We start from the raw sequence: 17,923 nt of genomic DNA on the forward strand, positions 1-17,923 counted from the left end.
CTGATTCCTTTTTTTCTATGTTGTATCTAATCCTACAATATAATAAAAATGGTTTATACTCTTTATATCTACAAATTGGTTCTTTCTGTTATTGTTCAAGAATTCTTCATTTTATTCTTGTTGTGGTCTCTCTAGAGTATTCTAGAGTAGTAGGATGGATTGGGTAATAATTATTGGTTATCTATAGCTATATTCTTTTCTATTCTATTTCTATTTGCTAATTTTTTCCCATTCCATTTTAATCATATCTATAAATTCCAAGCAAGATATACCAAAGTAATCATGATCGAATGCCATTTTAGAAGATTTGTCGTGAGCTTCAAAGAATGAAAATAAATCTTCAGACTCTTTGAGGAAGAATAGTAATTTGTTGTTGTTGTTGGCTGTTACATTATTATTATTATTATTATTATTATTATTATTATTATTATTATTATTATTATTATTATTATTATTATTATTATTATTAGTATTGCTGCTAGTTGTCGATGATGTACTGGTTGTTGAAGTGGTTGTCGTCGTAGTACTACTACTTGATTGTTGTTGTGGATTTGGTGATAATAATGGTGAGGTTGGAGTTGATGGTGCGGCGGCAGTAGTTGAAGAAGAAATGGTAGTAGGTAAAGATGTAGAGGATGTATTAATTGATGAACCTTTTCCTTGATTTGAAGAATACAACTCTTTTCTTAATGATTTCAATTGTTCACGTTTTAAATAAAACCCTTTAGCATGACAAAATGATGTACATTTTAAACTAAACAATAATGAAATATAAATATTAATATATTATACATGGGTATTAACTTTTAACTTTTCAATTTACATACAATAATAAAGAAGCTTGTTCATGTTTAAAAGAAGAGGATAATTTTGAAGTAAATGAAAAGAATACACCAGCATCATAGAAATAGCTTGTTGTTTTACTGGTCGAGTCGACTTCCATCATTAGATGAGCTGCATGAATATATTTGAATCCAACTTGTAGATAGACTTCCAAACATTCGACTTCGTTGAGAGTTTGTAATTCGCGTGCCGACTTTTTCAATCGCTTTGACTCTTCTTTGAGAGTTTCAATTTCCGCTCGAATAATCTTTTCTTCAGACTTTGATTTTTTGGCTCTAAAAGGATCGTCCAATAGTTCAATCTTGCTATTCTCTGCATCACGTTTGTTCTTGTCTCTTGTTTCTCTTTCCTTTTCATTTCGGTCTGATCTGTCTCTGTCGCCGCCGCGGTCTCTATCTCTATCTCTGTCGCGGTCTCTGTCACGGTCACGATCTCTATCTCTATCACGATCACTTCTTCTCTCTCTGTCGCGGTCACGGTCACCTCCTCTATCGCGATCTCTGTCTCTATCACGATCTCTGTCTCTGTCACGGTCTCTATCGCGGTCTCTGTCACGGTCACGATCTCTGTCTCTGTCACGTGTGTCTTTTTCCTTTTCTTCAGTTCTCGATTTACTTCTACCACTTTCTTTTCCACTTCCACTGCCGCCGCCACCTACTTCCTTTTGTACACCTTCTCTTGGTGGTGATTTTCTCTTTTCAATTTCCTTTTTTTCTTGATCCGTTACCATGAATGGATCCTTATCCTTTTTACCAGTCGATGATGATGATGGAGGTGGTGGAGGTGGTGCATGAGGTGGTGGAGGTGGAGGAGGTGGAGGTGATAGATTTTCAACAGACGATGAATTGGATGATGAATTTGATGATGAATTTGATGAGGATTTCTTTTCAATTTTATCATTATTTTCTTCTTTTTTAGATTTTGCAATTTTTGTATCCTTTTCATCTCTTTCTCTTTCTTTTCCTGTTGTTTCTTTTCTTTTTTTGTTGTTGGTATTTCTTTTACTTTTAGTTCCTTTTTACTTGAAAGTTCTCTTTGAGTTTGTTTTTCTTTTTCTTTTTCTTTTTCTCTTTCTCTTTCTTTTGGTTTCAAATCTCTTTCTCTTTCCTTTTCTTTGTTGTTGTTGTCCTCTCTACTACTGTTACTACTACCACCTCCAACATTTTCCTTGTTTGATTTGTAGTCTCTTTCAGCGCTGACAATATTTTCTTTTCTCTTTGATGATGACGATGATGCATTCTTTTTAAGAGATGATGGTGGTCCATGTTCTCTTTTAGACTTTTTATGTGATCTTTCAGGTTCCTCATCTTCTGATGATAAATCCATTGGTTGTTGTTGTTGTTCAACAACCATCGACGTCGATGATGATGATGATGGTTGTATTGGTGGTTTCTCTTGTTCAACAGGTAGTTGTCGGTGTGTTTGTTGTTGCTGTTGTTGTTGTTTAATCCTTTGTAATTCCTCTTCTTGATCGGAATCATAATACTCTTCTGATTCAGAGTCTGACAGTATTTGATCTTTTGTTGATTTCTTATTTTTGTAATCATCTGTTGATTTTCTCTTTGACAATAAAGTATCATCTTGTTTCTTTGAGTTGTTGGAAGAAGAGGAAAGAGTATCCCTTTTATCAACCATTTTAACATCCTTGTCAAGTACTTCTTTTTTAACATCACCAGATGCATTATTGACAGCAACCTGCGCAGGCTTTGTTGTTGTTGTTGTTGTTGTATCTGCTGGTTCTTTGTCTTGATCTTTAGCAACAGCAGAGGCAGTAGTGTCGTTACTACTACTACTACTTTTCGCAACCTTGTCTTCCTTTTTTGATAATTTGATAGTAATCTTCATTGCCTTTTTATCTTGTTTTTCTTTTTTTGGTTGTTCTACATCTCCTGCTACGGTTGCTGTCGCATGATCTTGATCTACTTTACTTTTACTATTTACATTGTTGTTATTATTATTGTTATTATTGGTGGTTGATTTGGATTGATGATGTTGAGAGTTGTTGTTGTTGTTGTTATTTTGTACATTGTCATCTACATAGTCTTCTTTTTTAATGGTTTGATGATTGTGGTTGTGATGATGATTAGAATTCCCATTCATCCTAGGTGATTTGTCATATTGTTGTTGTTTCATCATAGAAGAAGAGGAAGAGGAAGAGGGAAAATTGATGTCTATATTAGTTTGACCAAGAGGAGGTGACATTAATGGTGTGATTGTCATTGATTGGAATATAGTTGATGGATTCTTTTTTGGTTGTGATTTGGCGATAGTATAGTTTGCAGCACTACTGCCACTACTCACACCGCCACTGCCACTTCCACCGATCAAAGATGATGCAGTTCCACTACCTCCACCACTACCTCTAGTAGTAGCCGAACGTTTACCATGTTGTTCTTGCTTTAAATCAATGAGTGCAGGTTGATTATATGTTATACTGCTGCTACTTCCACTGGTACCACTACTACTACTACTACTCTTACTATTATTATTATTATTATTATTATTGCTAAGATTGATTTAATTTAGTGACTTTTGATCAAATGATGATGCTATCTTTTTCCTATTCTTGAATACACATACCTATGACCATTACGATGTTGATCATTTAATGAAGATGCTGTCGACATGTTACTACCGATATAACCGTCACTTGGGAGACGTAGAGGAAGAAAGGAGCCGTGTTGCCCCTTGCCCTTGTCAAGATCAAATGTTGGTTTCAATCGACTGATCTTTTGGTCGATGATTGATTTCTCCTCTCCCTCTTCTGGCTCTTCATCATTGAATGAAGAAGAGTTGCTTTGGTTGGTACTCGATGATGGCGAAGAATCCATTTGTATTGATTTTTCAATCATCGTACTGTACAGTAATATATAATATAAATAATATAAAGATTTCTTTCTAATACACACTATATATATGTTTGTAAGATATGATGAGATATTAACATCTATAGATATTATCTTTTTCAAATTCTGCAAGTATCTGATCTGCTTGTTTGCTTGCTCTACTCTACCTACACAATCAAAAGAATGAAATGAACTTAAATACTACTAGCTAACTAGAGGTCTTTCTATCTATCTATCGTATTTATGATATATACTATCTATACTATCTATCTATCTACAGATATCATAAAAAGAAAAAGAAAGATGATTGATTGATTGATCTGATTATTAATAATAAACCTCAGAATGAATGGGTTGCTGATGAAGTTGGGAATGAGGGTGTTGGGTGATAAAAAATAGATTTGAGCAAAATTAAGGTTTGGTTTTTTGCATGATTCTTGAGTATTTGGACAAGAAAAGTAGTAAACATTCATTCATGTTTAGTATTTCCTTTAGAATAGATTTCTATTTATTTATTTATTTATTTCTTTGACATTATGACCAATGATTGGATAAATGATTTTCCTTGGACCCTTCGGATATCTTCTATTTTTAGGTCACAATTCCTAGCCAATTCTTCAAATTGTTGGACTGTTCTCTCAGCTCCATTAAATACTTGAAACATATCTAGATAGATTATGGAAGGGATTACATGTTTTAGTAATATGGTTTGAATTGAATATTACATTGATTTTTGTGTCTTACGAATATCATATAGTGAAATTGCTTGATCAATATTTTGATCACCAGAGAAAACATAATCATAAATATAAATTTTAGAATCTTGGTCACATGATTTTGTGATGGTATTTAGAATTTGACATGAATGTTTATCATCCCAATCATGAAGAATACTTTTTAAAATATAGAGATTAGCTTTTGGAACACTTTCAAAAAAGCTTCCTGGATGATTAACATATCTTTTCAGGTCATGTTGATTATTATCATTATTAGAATGATTATCCAATACTTGTTTCAAATCAAAATTAATTCCTTTTTCAACTGATGGATTATTTTTTAATATTTTATCCAAAAATCTAAATAAATAAATAATATATTAAAAAATAATTAATATTTAATAATAAATCAATTTCCTTTTTTGATTTGATACATTACAAACCATGAGAGCCACCAATATCAGCAATAATTTTAAATTTTGAATAATCTCCCAATTCTAATAAAGGATCGATTGTTGATTGTGTGTATCCCATTATCCCATTTTTAAATAGGGAATTGGTTTCTGGTACAGATTTACATATTTCCCAAAAATCTTTACCTTGAAGTCCTTGGGGATAGGTAGAATGTCCTTTTTCAATAGAGTCACCAACTCCTTTCCATATATCATAATAAACATCACTTGTTCTTAGTTCAGACAAATTTCTTCTTTTTTCATCCAACAATAATAATGATAACTCTGAATGTTTGAATTTTGTTTTTTCAAACGATGATCCTTCTTGATTGACCATTTCAAATAAACCAAATAAACTTGACATTCTAAGTAACCTAAACAATGATTTACAATCAACATTACATTGATTTGACAATTCCCTAGCTGTCTTTGATTCGGTCATTGTATCTCCAATCAACATTGGAATATTTAATTTAATAATAGTTTGTAAACATCTTGATCTAATGAACCCAGTTTCCAAAAAATATAATTCTTTATCTAATTGATCATAGTTTTTTGAACTACTGCAATACTTTTGTTGATTATCTATTTTTGGATTCATAATTTTTTATAAAATAGGTGAAGATGATGGGTGAAGGTGAAGGAGAAACCAATATAAAAATATAAATTTTATATAAATACAAAAAAAAAAAAAAAAAAAGTAAAATAATAAATGACATGTTCTTCTTTTTAATTATATCCCAATTTATTTTTATTTTTATTTTTATTTTTATTTTTATTTTTATTTTTATTTGTCTAATCAAATACAAGGCAAGTCAGGGGGTGAATGAAGAAAGTATACTTTCATACGTAAATACATACATTCACGTAAAATCTATGGAGGGTGAGGTGAGAAGGGATGGGAGTGTGTGTTGTGTGGATCATGATATTTTCAAACCCAAACCAAAAAATAGTATTTTTGGTTCTTGCATATAGTAGGTTTGTGGAAATCGAATCTATCTATCTTTCTATCTATCTTTATGATCTGAAGTTAGATTAATTAATTGTCAATTATTATTATAAATATCTATATAGATGATGGGTGTTTTATTAAGTATTATTATTATTATTAAGTATTATTAGAATTATTATTTTTCAGCAGTAGAAGCAGATTTATATTTTTCGAGTGCAAGGAGAGCAGCACCCTTTCCACTATCACAACTTGGGAATACTGGTTTGGCATTTGGTAGTATTTTAGCAATAGATGCTTTCAATTGATTGCTGTACAAACACTCCCTCTCGATATTACCTCCTGCCAATACTAATGGAACCGATTCGCTTTCCTTGTCCAATCCAAGCTTGACAAATACACTTTGAATATATTCCTATACATACATAACATACATACATATGATATGATATTAATTAGTATCTATCTTGAACCATTCATGAAAATTGTCAATCTATCATTCAATCTATCATTCGAATTCTATTCTATTTAATTAATTTTCATTAATTAATGTTAATGTTAATTTAAATTACATACAACCATAGCTTGAACATTTTTGTCTAATACTTGTTGAGCTGCAACGTCACCGGCCAAAGCACACTCTGTGGCGATGGGTGCAAGTTGAGCAAACTTTTGCCAACCTTGATTTTTGGGGTCGTATGCCCAGGTGATCAGTTCATCCTCTGACTTCATACATAATTGCGTCAATACCTTGTCAGTCATCAGTGTCTTTGGTCTCGTCTCATCCTTTGCGCTGACAATTGCTTTCAACATATCGAATCCAACTTGGTATCCTGCTCCTTCATCTCCCAACAATGGTCTACACAAATTGATATAAATGTTATTAGTTTAGTTTAAGTTATAATATATGTATGATTGATTGATTGATTTGTGTTGTTTTGTGTGTATGTACATACCCCCAACCAGCAGATCTAGTTGATTTGCCTTGACGATTGAAACCATATGCAATACAACCAGTACCACTGATAATGACACAACCGTATAGTTTTCCCATTGTACCACTTGCGAGGGCAATGACAGCATCGTTGCTAACATCGTATGTGACGGATGGGAGGATATCGTTCATCCAAGTACCAACCAGTACTTGATCTTCGGGTCTATCGATACCACTGATACCAAGACATACACGTGCAACATCTGATAGTGAACCTCCAGCCTTCTTTACAGTCTCTTTAATACCTTCAAAGATAGCTTCTCTTGCCAACTCTTCACCTACACTATGATGATTACTTCCTCCAGAGTGGTGTCTACCCAACTCATTACCTTGTTCATCAATCACCACTGTCAATGTCTTTGTACCTCCACCATCAACTCCAATAAATAGTTTAGTCATTCTATCTCTAATAATAATAATACAAATTTAAATAAATAAATAAATAAAAGATTACTATCTATTTATGCTTTTGCTCAACTTTATATTAGTGAAGATATCCGCGCTTCATCCCCGATGATCAGAAATTTAATTAAATTTATTTTTATTGCTCACCCTCTGCTCAGTCGAACTTGAGTGTATATCATTCATTTCATTTTTGTTACATCTAGAGATAGAGATAGAGATAGAGATAAAATACAATCAATGACTAATAATAATATTAAACAAATGCCTCCCAGGCTAAACATAGAGATTGAACTATAGTTTATTCGCAGCAACGATGAGATTTTCAACTTTTTAACCTGTGCGCGAATGTCTTTGACCAGCCATTCCAATGAATGTCACATCAAACTCAAAGTCGTTCATTCATTCATTCAACCGTCGTTCATCTATCTATCTATCTATCTTTGTATATATATATTTATAGAGAAAAGAAAAGATGAAAGCACTGATATTATTATCATTGCTATCGAGTGTGATGAGTGTCACCATTATTATGGCTCAACCAGAGGTCATTTATACCGAATCAACCATTCAAAAGAACTTTGTTGTTATGAGTGTCTATGCAAATAGTGCTTGTAGTGTTGGTGGTACTCCAACAGGTCTGCCTGAAAAGATTGTTTCGTTTATGCCAAATACTTGTTACAACTATCCCACGTTTAGTGTCAATGTCTCTGTTTCAACAACCAACCAATATTCATACCAATTCTACACACTACTAGGTTGTTATCCACAATCTGCAAGCAGTATAGCAATCCCTACCATGCCATCAAAATGTATTATCACCGATAACACTGGTACCACCCCTTCACCTCCATGGATGACCTTTTACCTTGGTCCTCCACCCATTCCAACGTTGACAGGGCTATCATCAAGTTTATATTATGAACGTTTATCAACTACCATTTCGTATGTCTTCTCTCCCCTATATATATATATATATAAATGTTAACAGTCAACAACTACTCGCACTAATATAATATCTTTGATTATTATTTATTTTATTATTTAGTACTTGTAATATTACAAATATAAATAATTATCAAAATCAAAGAGTTGTTATTTTACCAAATACATGTACTTTTAGTGATATGCGATCCGGGTCTATCAAGTCGCTAGATGGAACAGCATCGAGCATTCAACTGGATACCAATTGTGCTGGAGGATCACCTGTTACCTATCAAAGTCAATGTCCACCGACGTTGGATGGTCAAAGGATTATGAGTGCCTTTAAAAATGGGTTGATTTCAACTTCCAATCCAATCCCATCCGTTACATCCTACACTACTGTAGGTGTGTCTAATCTGAACTTTGGGTATCCTTTGGGTACAACCATTTTTGCAAATGTGACTTGGTTGTCATCCAATGGATCATCATGGAATCAACAACCAGGTTACATCTATAAAATGTCCGATCAAATGTATTTCCCTTCTCCACACGTTAATTTCACAGGTTACCTTTTGTTTGTTCAAAATGGTTTAAATTATGTCCTCAACAAACCAAATTCAATTGAATTTAAAACTTCACAATTTCATATCCCTCCTTGTAAGTAAATTAAAAAATATATTTATTTATATATATATATATTTATTTATTTTATTTATTTATTTAATAGATCCAAAAATGAAGAGTATTTCAACTACATTGATAACTACAAGAAAAATAGAATTTAATTATCAATCAGAGGGAGGATTTGTTGGTCAAAACTTGTATGGAATTGTAGTAGTAGTGTTTCCTGGTGGTGTGGTTGGTGGAGTATATGATCAATCTACTTGTCCACCAGTTGGTTGTGTACTGAATGATTTACCAGCTGGATCAGGCATCTCTATCAAGGTAACGGTCAACAATACGTTTGCGACTAATTTGATGCAGAAAGATGTTATGCTTGCACTGCCAATCGAAACATTTGATTTTACATTGACTATTGTATCAGATACCGTCGAGATTGGTTTCGTCTACTTGGGATATGGGTATGGTCCAAGCACCAGTGGCCTCTTGATTGAATCTAATGGTGTCAAGTTGGTAGACATCTCTTCTATCCTCACTGCCTCTTACATCTATTCGTACAGTTCAACTACCCCCACCATATTCACGGTCACTTGTAATGGTACCAATGATGGAACTACTTTGAATGCTCCATCACAACAATTTATATCAAAAGGAGGTACGTAAAGTTTATCAATCTTATTATTAATATATTTAATTTAATTTTTAATTAATTTTTTTTATTCTTTTAGATTTTAAATTAAATAATGTTACGATTGAATGGGTTGGTCTTACAAGAGCAATGGTTTCATTTGGAGCAGAGGGTTTAAACCCTAATTATACTTTGTATATTGATTCAATGGATGGTTCTTCTTGGACTGAAAAGAATTCATTACAATACCTCATTACACCATTAGTTGCTTCAACATACTACCAGTTTGAGGCCTATATTGAAGACACTGTGACCACCCTCAGAACTGATTCAATTATTTTCAACTTGACCACTGTTGTCAGTTACCCACCCATTACCAACTTTACAATCACACCTTTCCAGTGATTAAATTCAAATGGGACAAACAATGCCGAATTTACATTCTTTTCTCTTGGAGGAGAACCAAATGCAACCATTTATACATGGACTACTGATTATCCAGTTGTAACGGATAACTATCAAAATAACATTTACACTATATACAATCCCATCATTCCTAGTGGTCCCTTTAATATGGATGGGTATGCTGATAGTGTTCCCTATTCAGAAAAAACAAATTTAATCTTTTCATTATACAATTGTATGTACTCATATAGAATAATAATTTAAATCAAAATTATATAAATAATATTAATTAATATTATTTTTATAGTCCCATCTTTAGAGGCAAATGTATCAGCTGAATATGAATCTGTTTTAATTCAGTGGAATAGTACTGGTGGTGTACCTGGTAATATTACCTATCAAGTATCAAGTATTCCCTCTGACACCAGAAATTCGCCGTATGTATGGTGCAGTGGAATGAATATTAATTCATGTCTCATCACTGGATTGGTATCACAAACAAATTATTCATTTGAAATTCAAATGTCATCAGTTCAATTTGATCCATTTGTTAAAATAATTAACACTCAAACAAAACAATGTATGTTTTATATTTTTATATTTTATTCATTAAATGTTAACCTTTTTTATTTATTATTAATAGATCCAAATAATGTAACATGTGTTGATTATAATAATGGAAATAGTCAAGTTGATTGTAATGGTCATGGTGAATGTATTGACAGTACTTGTTTATGTGATGATTCAAGAACTGGTATTTATTGTGAAATCGTTATTCCAGGTGGAAATGGAAATGGAACAAATGGTGGTGGTGGAGGAGGATCAACAATTGATCCAATCTGTTGGCATTGCAACTCTGATGTTTCCATTAAAATTAATAATTTTTTTTTTTTTCATCAAAAGCACAACCCAGATATACACTGAGACTTTTGTTCATTATATTTTATTATTTCCATTTAGATTTATATCTCAGTGCATCCATCGAGGGAGAATTATCAAGATGGCTTTGATCATCCCTCCCACTTGAGGTTCCTTCTAAAAGAGGGGAGACTGATATAACATAAAAAGATGTACAATATGATCACATTGTGTTCATTCGTATTATACTATTCAATTTGTTGTTGTTATATCTTGATGTATATATATAAATATATATAAACAACCACACAAGTATGAATAATAATAATAATCATCATTGTATAAATAGATTACTAGTACTATTAGTAGCGCTAGTTGTAATAAACAACAACATTAGTCACAATACTATTGGAGTAGAAGCGCAATCAAGAAAGTAGCCGTACCGCTCCCCTCTTTTTTTTTTTTTAAATAGTACTATTTATCAAATGTCTTGATGACTAATGTAACTACTTTCTTTTTAAATAGAAGGTCCGATTTATATTACAGCCAAACGACTCGTAAATTACAACACTATCAATGTGTCTTGGGTAATTGATCCACCTGGTCATGGTCCAATCACCGTCCTTTTCAATGTTTCACAATCAAACTTGAGCAATGTCACTCGCGATACCTTCACTGATAACAGGTCTTGGGTCAATTTTCCGGTTGGCCTAGATCCTGCCAATTATACTTTTCATATTACAGCTGTGAATGAAGGAACAACTAGATCAAACTCTCTTTTGGTCCGATGGCTTGGTCGTATGTATTTTCTATAGATTAAAAAAAGATATTTAATAATTAATAATTAATTAAATTTATTCTTTTTTTTTTTTTTTTTTTTTTGAAAGCATTGATAATTAGTCATTCAGAAATTACAAAAACTACTACAAATAAGATTCAAGTTACATTGGAAGTGGTTGGAAGTGATGTCCATTATTTTAAATTAAATATTACCGTAAATAATATGATGACAACAACAAATTTTCCAGTGATCATGGAAGGGCCAGATTTCTTTGTTGTTCAAATTGAAATGCCAGAGAGTGCAACGACCCCTGTCAGTATAGTTGCTTTCGATGATGATGGCCGTGTTTCCAACACTGTATATTTCGACGCGACAACCTACCCAGTCATCTCGAATCTCTCGTTGCAAGTTCTTCAAGTGTACGACGCTGGGTATTTTATAGTGACGGCACACCATGATGGAGGTGTACCAGGTGATACTTATTATACATTTGGCTTTCGATACTCATCCCAGACACCCGAAAAACAGAAACACAACTCTACACTCTATATCTTACCAGATGACCTCACTGTCTCTTACCCAATTAACATTACAATTGATAATGATCTAAAAGTATTATTTATCTCTACTGTAGAGACCGAAATTACCTTTTATAATTGTAAATATAAAAAAAAGAAAAAAAAGAAAAAGAAAATGAATATCTTAATTAATTAATTTCTTTTATTTATATTCATGATTTAGTTCCAACTATAAATTCAACCAATTCAACAAGTGATTATGAATCAATTTATTTGACATGGATTAGTGATGGTGGAATGCCAGGTAATATTACTTATCAAGTATCTGTATCTAATCCAAAATCAACGATTCAAGTACCATTGATTTGGTGTTTAGGTTCGAATATTAGTTCATGTCTCATCACTGGATTGACTTCAAATACTGAATATTCTATTGAAGTTCAAATGTCATCTGTTCAATTCTTACCAATTAATCAAACTATTTTTGTTTCAACTTTACAATGTATGTTAAGAACAAATCAAATTAATTAATTATTTAATTAAATATTAATTGGTTATTGTATTTAATTTAGATCCAAATAATTATACATGTATTGATCGTCAAGGAATTAATAACTCAGTTGAATGTAATGGATTTGGTGAATGTATAAATGGAATATGTCGATGTGTGAATAATAGAGTTGGCATTTATTGTGGCACAGTTCTACCTTTTTGTGGTGGAAATGGTGATGGTGGAGAAGAGGTAGCAGATTATCGGGTAAACAGTCACGTCGAACCATCACCAAACAAACCCAAAGCAGTTGTCAACAATGCAGATATATTTTATCAATTTGTTGTTTCACAAATTAGAGAATTAGATATTGACCAAAATATTATCAAGTCATTGGATTTAACAACTCTCAACTGGACAATGACAAATCAAACCAATCAACCAACATATCACCTTTAATTTTACTTAATAATTGGTTTTATTCAACATATAGTAATAGTAATAGTAATAGTATTTATAGAACAATTAAAATTACATTTTTACAATATGTACAACAAGATGAAGAAGAAGAAACAACTCCAACTTCAACTCCAAAAGACATTCCAGTTACATTTGCAGGTCAATTATTTTATGTTACAGTTGGATCGATTAAATATACAATTGATATTGAAGGTTGGAATTTTGGTAGTCAATTAAATACTCTTGAATTGGTTACCAATATCACTCAACCATACAATGATAAAGATCAAGACACGACCATCGTCAACAACAATATAGTATCAACCAACTCTACCGATTTCACATCGTTTGTAATTGGAACCGATCAATTAGTTTTAGGTAAATTAATTAATCGTGCATTATTGGATGATATTCCTCGAAAGGTATCGAATCGAATTGTTTCAGTACCACTATCACCCTCCAGTTCCTCATCCTCTTCTGAATCTCAACAACAAATGTTATACAGTATTATTACAACGATACCATACTTTAATCTCAATGCTGTATTTGATCCAGAGCTTCAATTATTGGTCAAACCAAATGACCGTTCGTCATCATCATCTTCATCAAACTCATGGAAGATTGTTGTTGGTGTAGTAGTTGGTTTTGTTGTTGTGGCTGCAGTCTCTGTGGCCACTATATTCTACAGAATCAAAATGAATACTCAAAGACGAGATTCTATTAGCAGGCAAGAAAGGTTCAGAGCATTTAGCATAAACAACAACTAATAGCTTCCCGTTCAACCAATTCCGAATTGAAGCCGTCGATGACGTCCTGCTCTTGACGCCTCGCGCCCTTTTTCAATAAAAAATTAATTTTAATCGAAAAAATCTCAGTTGCGTAGAACATTTCGAATGGCTTTGAGAACGAACGACTTTCTCTCGAGTGATCGACACTGGGTCTCAAAACTAAAACGAGTCCTCATATTAAAAAAAAAAGACAATCATTTATTTATAATATTTCTATGTCTATGTATAAGTAGACACCACACACACACACATGTATTATAATACTCAAAATAGAAGAATACTTTATATTACAAGTATAGTAGTTTGTATTTTAATTAATTTCAGTTTACTATGGGACTCGGTCGGTGTGATGGTAGTGGAGGCTCAGCAGCAGCCCACATACACCCCAACCCCTAAATACAGTCTTGCTACCACCCCATACCCTGTCACTTTCAAACATTATAGCACTCTAGGATGCACTGGAACCCCTATGAAGGTAGTTTCATTGTACCCAGGTGAATGCATGCCTTATTACAATAATTTTTTTGTGACACTCATCGATGTGGGTGGGTTACTCGGTGACGAGTGATTGCATCATTCCCATCTTTTCAAGGCCAAAACCGCTAGTTTGCACATTTTGGTCTGAAATGGATGCCTATGTCATGGCGACTACTGATGTTCCCATCATGCCCGTTCCATCAGATACAGTTGGTTATTTATACTATGAAAAATATTCAAATCAATCGTATGTTTAAATTAATATAATTGAAAAGAAATCATTGAAATAATAATATTAATATTTAATTAATTAATATTTGTTTTTAGATGTAATATTGATACAGATATGACACTTAAATATTCGAGGACAGTTGTAACACAAAACTTATGTGTTTCGGATGATGTTGGATCAAAGGTTAGAGCACTTGGAGGAACCAGTTCATCGATCCAGTTAAATATGACAGCATCACTTGATTGCGTGACGTCATCTGATACACGAACCTATACAACTGGATGTCCAGTGACACCAGACTCTTATCAAATAGTCAATGCCTTTGCATCAAAGAGTGCATATACTAAAGTGAACCCTACCATCACAGTCATTGGATACAAAGATATACTCATTGAAAACGGATCGTTTGGAACAGAGCCAGCATCAGTCTTCGCATTCATCTTATGGTTTAATTCACAGATGATACAGATTGGATCAGATTCCAGTATTTACAAGATGAGCAGTCAAATGGTTGTCTCTATCGGTGGATTCCCAGCTGCCACTCCAATGTACATTAAATTAAAGTCCTATGGTATGGACTTCTCCGGTGCTCCAATAGAAATTATCTCACAATCTTTAATTCAATTTCCAGATGGTAAGTAACTGTGTAAAACAAATCAAATCAAAAAAAATCAAAACAAACAAACAAACAAACAAACAAACAAACAAACAAACAAACAAACAAACAAACAAACAAACAAACAAACAAACAAACAAACAAACAAACAAACAAACAAACAAACAAACAAACAAACAAACAAACAAACAAACAAATAATAATTAATTTTTTTTTAAATTATATTTATAGTACCAACCATTTCACAGTTAACTCCAAGTTTAATAACTACTAGAAGTTTTACAGTCACATCAACTTTACAAGGTGGATTTATCGGAGAGAATGTTTTTAAAGTAACAACTTCGTATTTAGGTACCATTTTTAGTCCGAGTTGTAATACGACCAATATTTGTACATTGAGTGGGTTCCCACCGGGTGTTGATGTCAGTCTCACGGTTAGAGTTACCAACAGAGGACGAGCGGCTACTTCTAGTCTTTTAGTTCCCCTCATGGAACCAATCACCAATTTAGAGATTGACAGTGTAGTTCGCATTCCAGCTGGTATGAATATTTCTTACTCTCTATCTGGTGGAATAGGAACCTACTACCTAATCTCTATTACCAATTTAAGTACCACTGGTGGTAATCCAGTCACATTCAATACAACCAATTCATACTTGCTATACAATACTACAATCACTGCCAATTATTCAATCGTCGTTGATGCTTTCGATGATGGAACTCATCTATCAACTCAAACTACCTATGAATATAATTATAGTATGTAAAAAACATAAACAGAAAACATCCATTAAATGAATGAATCATTTTAAATTAACTAATTGTTTTTTTATTTTCTTTTAGATTTAAAAATGGAAATTCAAATTATTGATATTAGAACTACAAAAGTATACTTATTGCCAATTGTTAAAGGAGTGATACCAAACGTTTCAACTAATTTTACGGTTAGTTTGAATGGTATTGCTGATCCAATTGATTATACCGATTTTGTAGAGTTTTCGTTATCTACGCTACCAGACACACTCAACAAAGTTTGTATGTTTGCAGTTGACGCCAATCTTAGAAGTTCACCTAGTACATGTATCCAATTCAACTCGTATCCAACTATTGGCGATCCGTCGGCCATTTATACGCAGAGAATGAATCTGTCCAACGCTCCACAATTCTATTCAAATGGATGTCAATACTACTGGAGGTGTTCCAAATAATTCAACCTATACTCCCACTTTTACTTTCCTAGGTAAAGTTGTCAGTCCCCCAACATCCAGTAGTATCCTACTCAATGGAATAACAATTGCATCCAATACCTTTAATATCAATGTAACCATTGTAAATGATATTACAACTTTATTATTTCAATCTTCATTTAAACTTTATTCATGTAAGATAATCAAAATTAATTATAAATATTTAATGACGAATATATTTATTAATCTTTATTCTATTCTTTATTTATTTTTTAGTCCCAGGAATTATTGAATTCAAAAATATTGTAGATTATGAAACTGTTAATTTAACATGGGTGGGAATGGGAGGTATGCCAGGTAATATCACATACCAAGTATCTATATTCAACCCAAATGCAACTGGTCCACAACTCGTATCAAATGTTGTTTGTAATGGACTAGGTATTTCAAAATGTAGTGTCACTCGACTGACTTCAAATTCATACTATGGTTTCACTCTTAAAATGTCGTCTGTTCAATTTGATCCAATTGAATCAACTATTTATGTTCATACCTTAACTTGTAAGTAAATTAAAAAAAAATATAAATATTTAAATATTAATTTATTTTATTGTTCTTTTTATAGATCCAAATAATTATACATGTATTGATCATCAAGGTATAAATAATACAGTTGAATGTAATGGATTTGGTCAATGTATAAATGGTACATGTTTATGTGTGAATAATAGAATTGGAATTTATTGTGAAACTCCAACAACTGATCAAGGAGGAAACAGTGGTAATGGAACCAATGTAGATCCAAACCCATCGGTTCCAGAGATTGTTATTACCAACTCGAATATATTCTATCAATTTGTAGTCTCTCAAATCAGAGAGGTCGATGTTGACGATCATGTTATCACCAACTTGGATCTAACCACTTTAAATTGGACTTTAAAAAATGAAACGACTACTCTTAATAACTTGGTTACAAGTTTTTGGAATTATTCATCAGTTGCAACCAACACAAGTATAAAGTATTTAAATGCCATTCATATCAACTTTATACAAATTAAATATCAAGATGACACAAATATTAATGGAGAAGAATCAAAGATACCATTAACATTTGCAGGTCAATTATTTTATATTGATGTTGGAGCTATCAAATATACAATTGAAATTGATGGTTGGCATTTTAATGGTAGATTAAATACACTTCAATTGGTAACAAATGTAACTCAACCAGAGCAAGTTGATGAATGTGGTGATGGTAGTGGAAGTGTTGACTCTGCCGACTTGGATATTCAATTTAATGGAAACATTGTAACAAACTCTACGGAATTTACATCATTCTTTGTTGGAAAGGATCAAATGATTTTGGGTAAATTATTGAATCGTGCACTATTGGATGATATCCCAAGAAAGATTGGATACACAGTTGCACCATATACCAACCCATCCAACCAACAACAGATGCTCAGTATTGTAACACTCATCCCTTACTTTACATCCAATGCTGTCATGGATCCAGATCTCTCTCTTTTAATCAATGTCGACAGTGGAAAGAATGAATGTTCTTCACCGTCGTCCAACACTTGGAAGATTGCTGTCGGTGTGGTTGTTGGTGGTGTTGCTGCTATTACCATTGCTACAGCATCTATCATGTATTACAGAAAGAAAATGACCTATGTAAAGAATCAAAAAAAGATGGAAGCAAAATTAAAAAATTTCAATTAGACGGAAAGAAATAAA

At 32.6% G+C, this 17,923-nt stretch overlaps 6 protein-coding genes across 6 annotated transcripts; 4 read left to right on the forward strand and 2 right to left on the reverse strand.

Annotated features, from left to right (window-relative positions):
- Nucleotides 1–15: 15 nt before the first annotated feature.
- Nucleotides 16–5,458, reverse strand: DFA_06830 (uncharacterized protein; the record flags this gene model as incomplete). The annotated part of the gene is made up of 8 exons (XM_004366147.1): nt 16–32; nt 273–754; nt 828–1,815; nt 1,866–3,349; nt 3,424–3,699; nt 4,415–4,765; nt 4,845–4,902; nt 5,005–5,458. 8 exons carry the CDS (start codon nt 5,456–5,458, stop codon nt 16–18), a joined length of 4,110 nt encoding a protein of 1,369 aa, XP_004366204.1.
- Nucleotides 5,459–5,984: 526 nt separating this feature from the next.
- Nucleotides 5,985–7,199, reverse strand: DFA_06831 (uncharacterized protein; the record flags this gene model as incomplete). Its single annotated transcript, XM_004366148.1, has 3 exons — nt 5,985–6,221; nt 6,383–6,665; nt 6,763–7,199. The coding sequence occupies 3 exons, from the start codon at nt 7,197–7,199 to the stop codon at nt 5,985–5,987; spliced, it is 957 nt and encodes a 318-aa protein (XP_004366205.1).
- A 377-nt stretch (nt 7,200–7,576) lies between these two features.
- On the forward strand, nt 7,577–9,780 carry DFA_06832 (uncharacterized protein; the record flags this gene model as incomplete). The annotated part of the gene is made up of 5 exons (XM_004366149.1): nt 7,577–7,647; nt 7,668–8,147; nt 8,251–8,783; nt 8,854–9,402; nt 9,476–9,780. 5 exons carry the CDS (start codon nt 7,577–7,579, stop codon nt 9,778–9,780), a joined length of 1,938 nt encoding a protein of 645 aa, XP_004366206.1.
- Nucleotides 9,781–9,948: 168 nt separating this feature from the next.
- Nucleotides 9,949–10,790, forward strand: DFA_06833 (uncharacterized protein; the record flags this gene model as incomplete). Its single annotated transcript, XM_004366150.1, has 4 exons — nt 9,949–10,015; nt 10,088–10,360; nt 10,424–10,534; nt 10,741–10,790. 4 exons carry the CDS (start codon nt 9,949–9,951, stop codon nt 10,788–10,790), a joined length of 501 nt encoding a protein of 166 aa, XP_004366207.1.
- Nucleotides 10,791–10,952: 162 nt separating this feature from the next.
- On the forward strand, nt 10,953–13,653 carry DFA_06834 (uncharacterized protein; the record flags this gene model as incomplete). The annotated part of the gene is made up of 7 exons (XM_004366151.1): nt 10,953–10,977; nt 11,167–11,436; nt 11,526–12,077; nt 12,161–12,439; nt 12,510–12,581; nt 12,639–12,816; nt 12,921–13,653. The coding sequence occupies 7 exons, from the start codon at nt 10,953–10,955 to the stop codon at nt 13,651–13,653; spliced, it is 2,109 nt and encodes a 702-aa protein (XP_004366208.1).
- Nucleotides 13,654–14,300: 647 nt separating this feature from the next.
- Nucleotides 14,301–17,908, forward strand: DFA_06835 (uncharacterized protein; the record flags this gene model as incomplete). Its single annotated transcript, XM_004366152.1, has 7 exons — nt 14,301–14,398; nt 14,479–15,017; nt 15,231–15,758; nt 15,843–16,079; nt 16,240–16,380; nt 16,463–16,747; nt 16,812–17,908. 7 exons carry the CDS (start codon nt 14,301–14,303, stop codon nt 17,906–17,908), a joined length of 2,925 nt encoding a protein of 974 aa, XP_004366209.1.
- Nucleotides 17,909–17,923: the final 15 nt, after the last annotated feature.

This window comes from Cavenderia fasciculata, assembly GCF_000203815.1.
Source record: "Cavenderia fasciculata unplaced genomic scaffold Scf_EJPB12P01AWP9W-5, whole genome shotgun sequence".
NCBI lineage: Eukaryota > Evosea > Eumycetozoa > Acytosteliales > Cavenderiaceae > Cavenderia > Cavenderia fasciculata.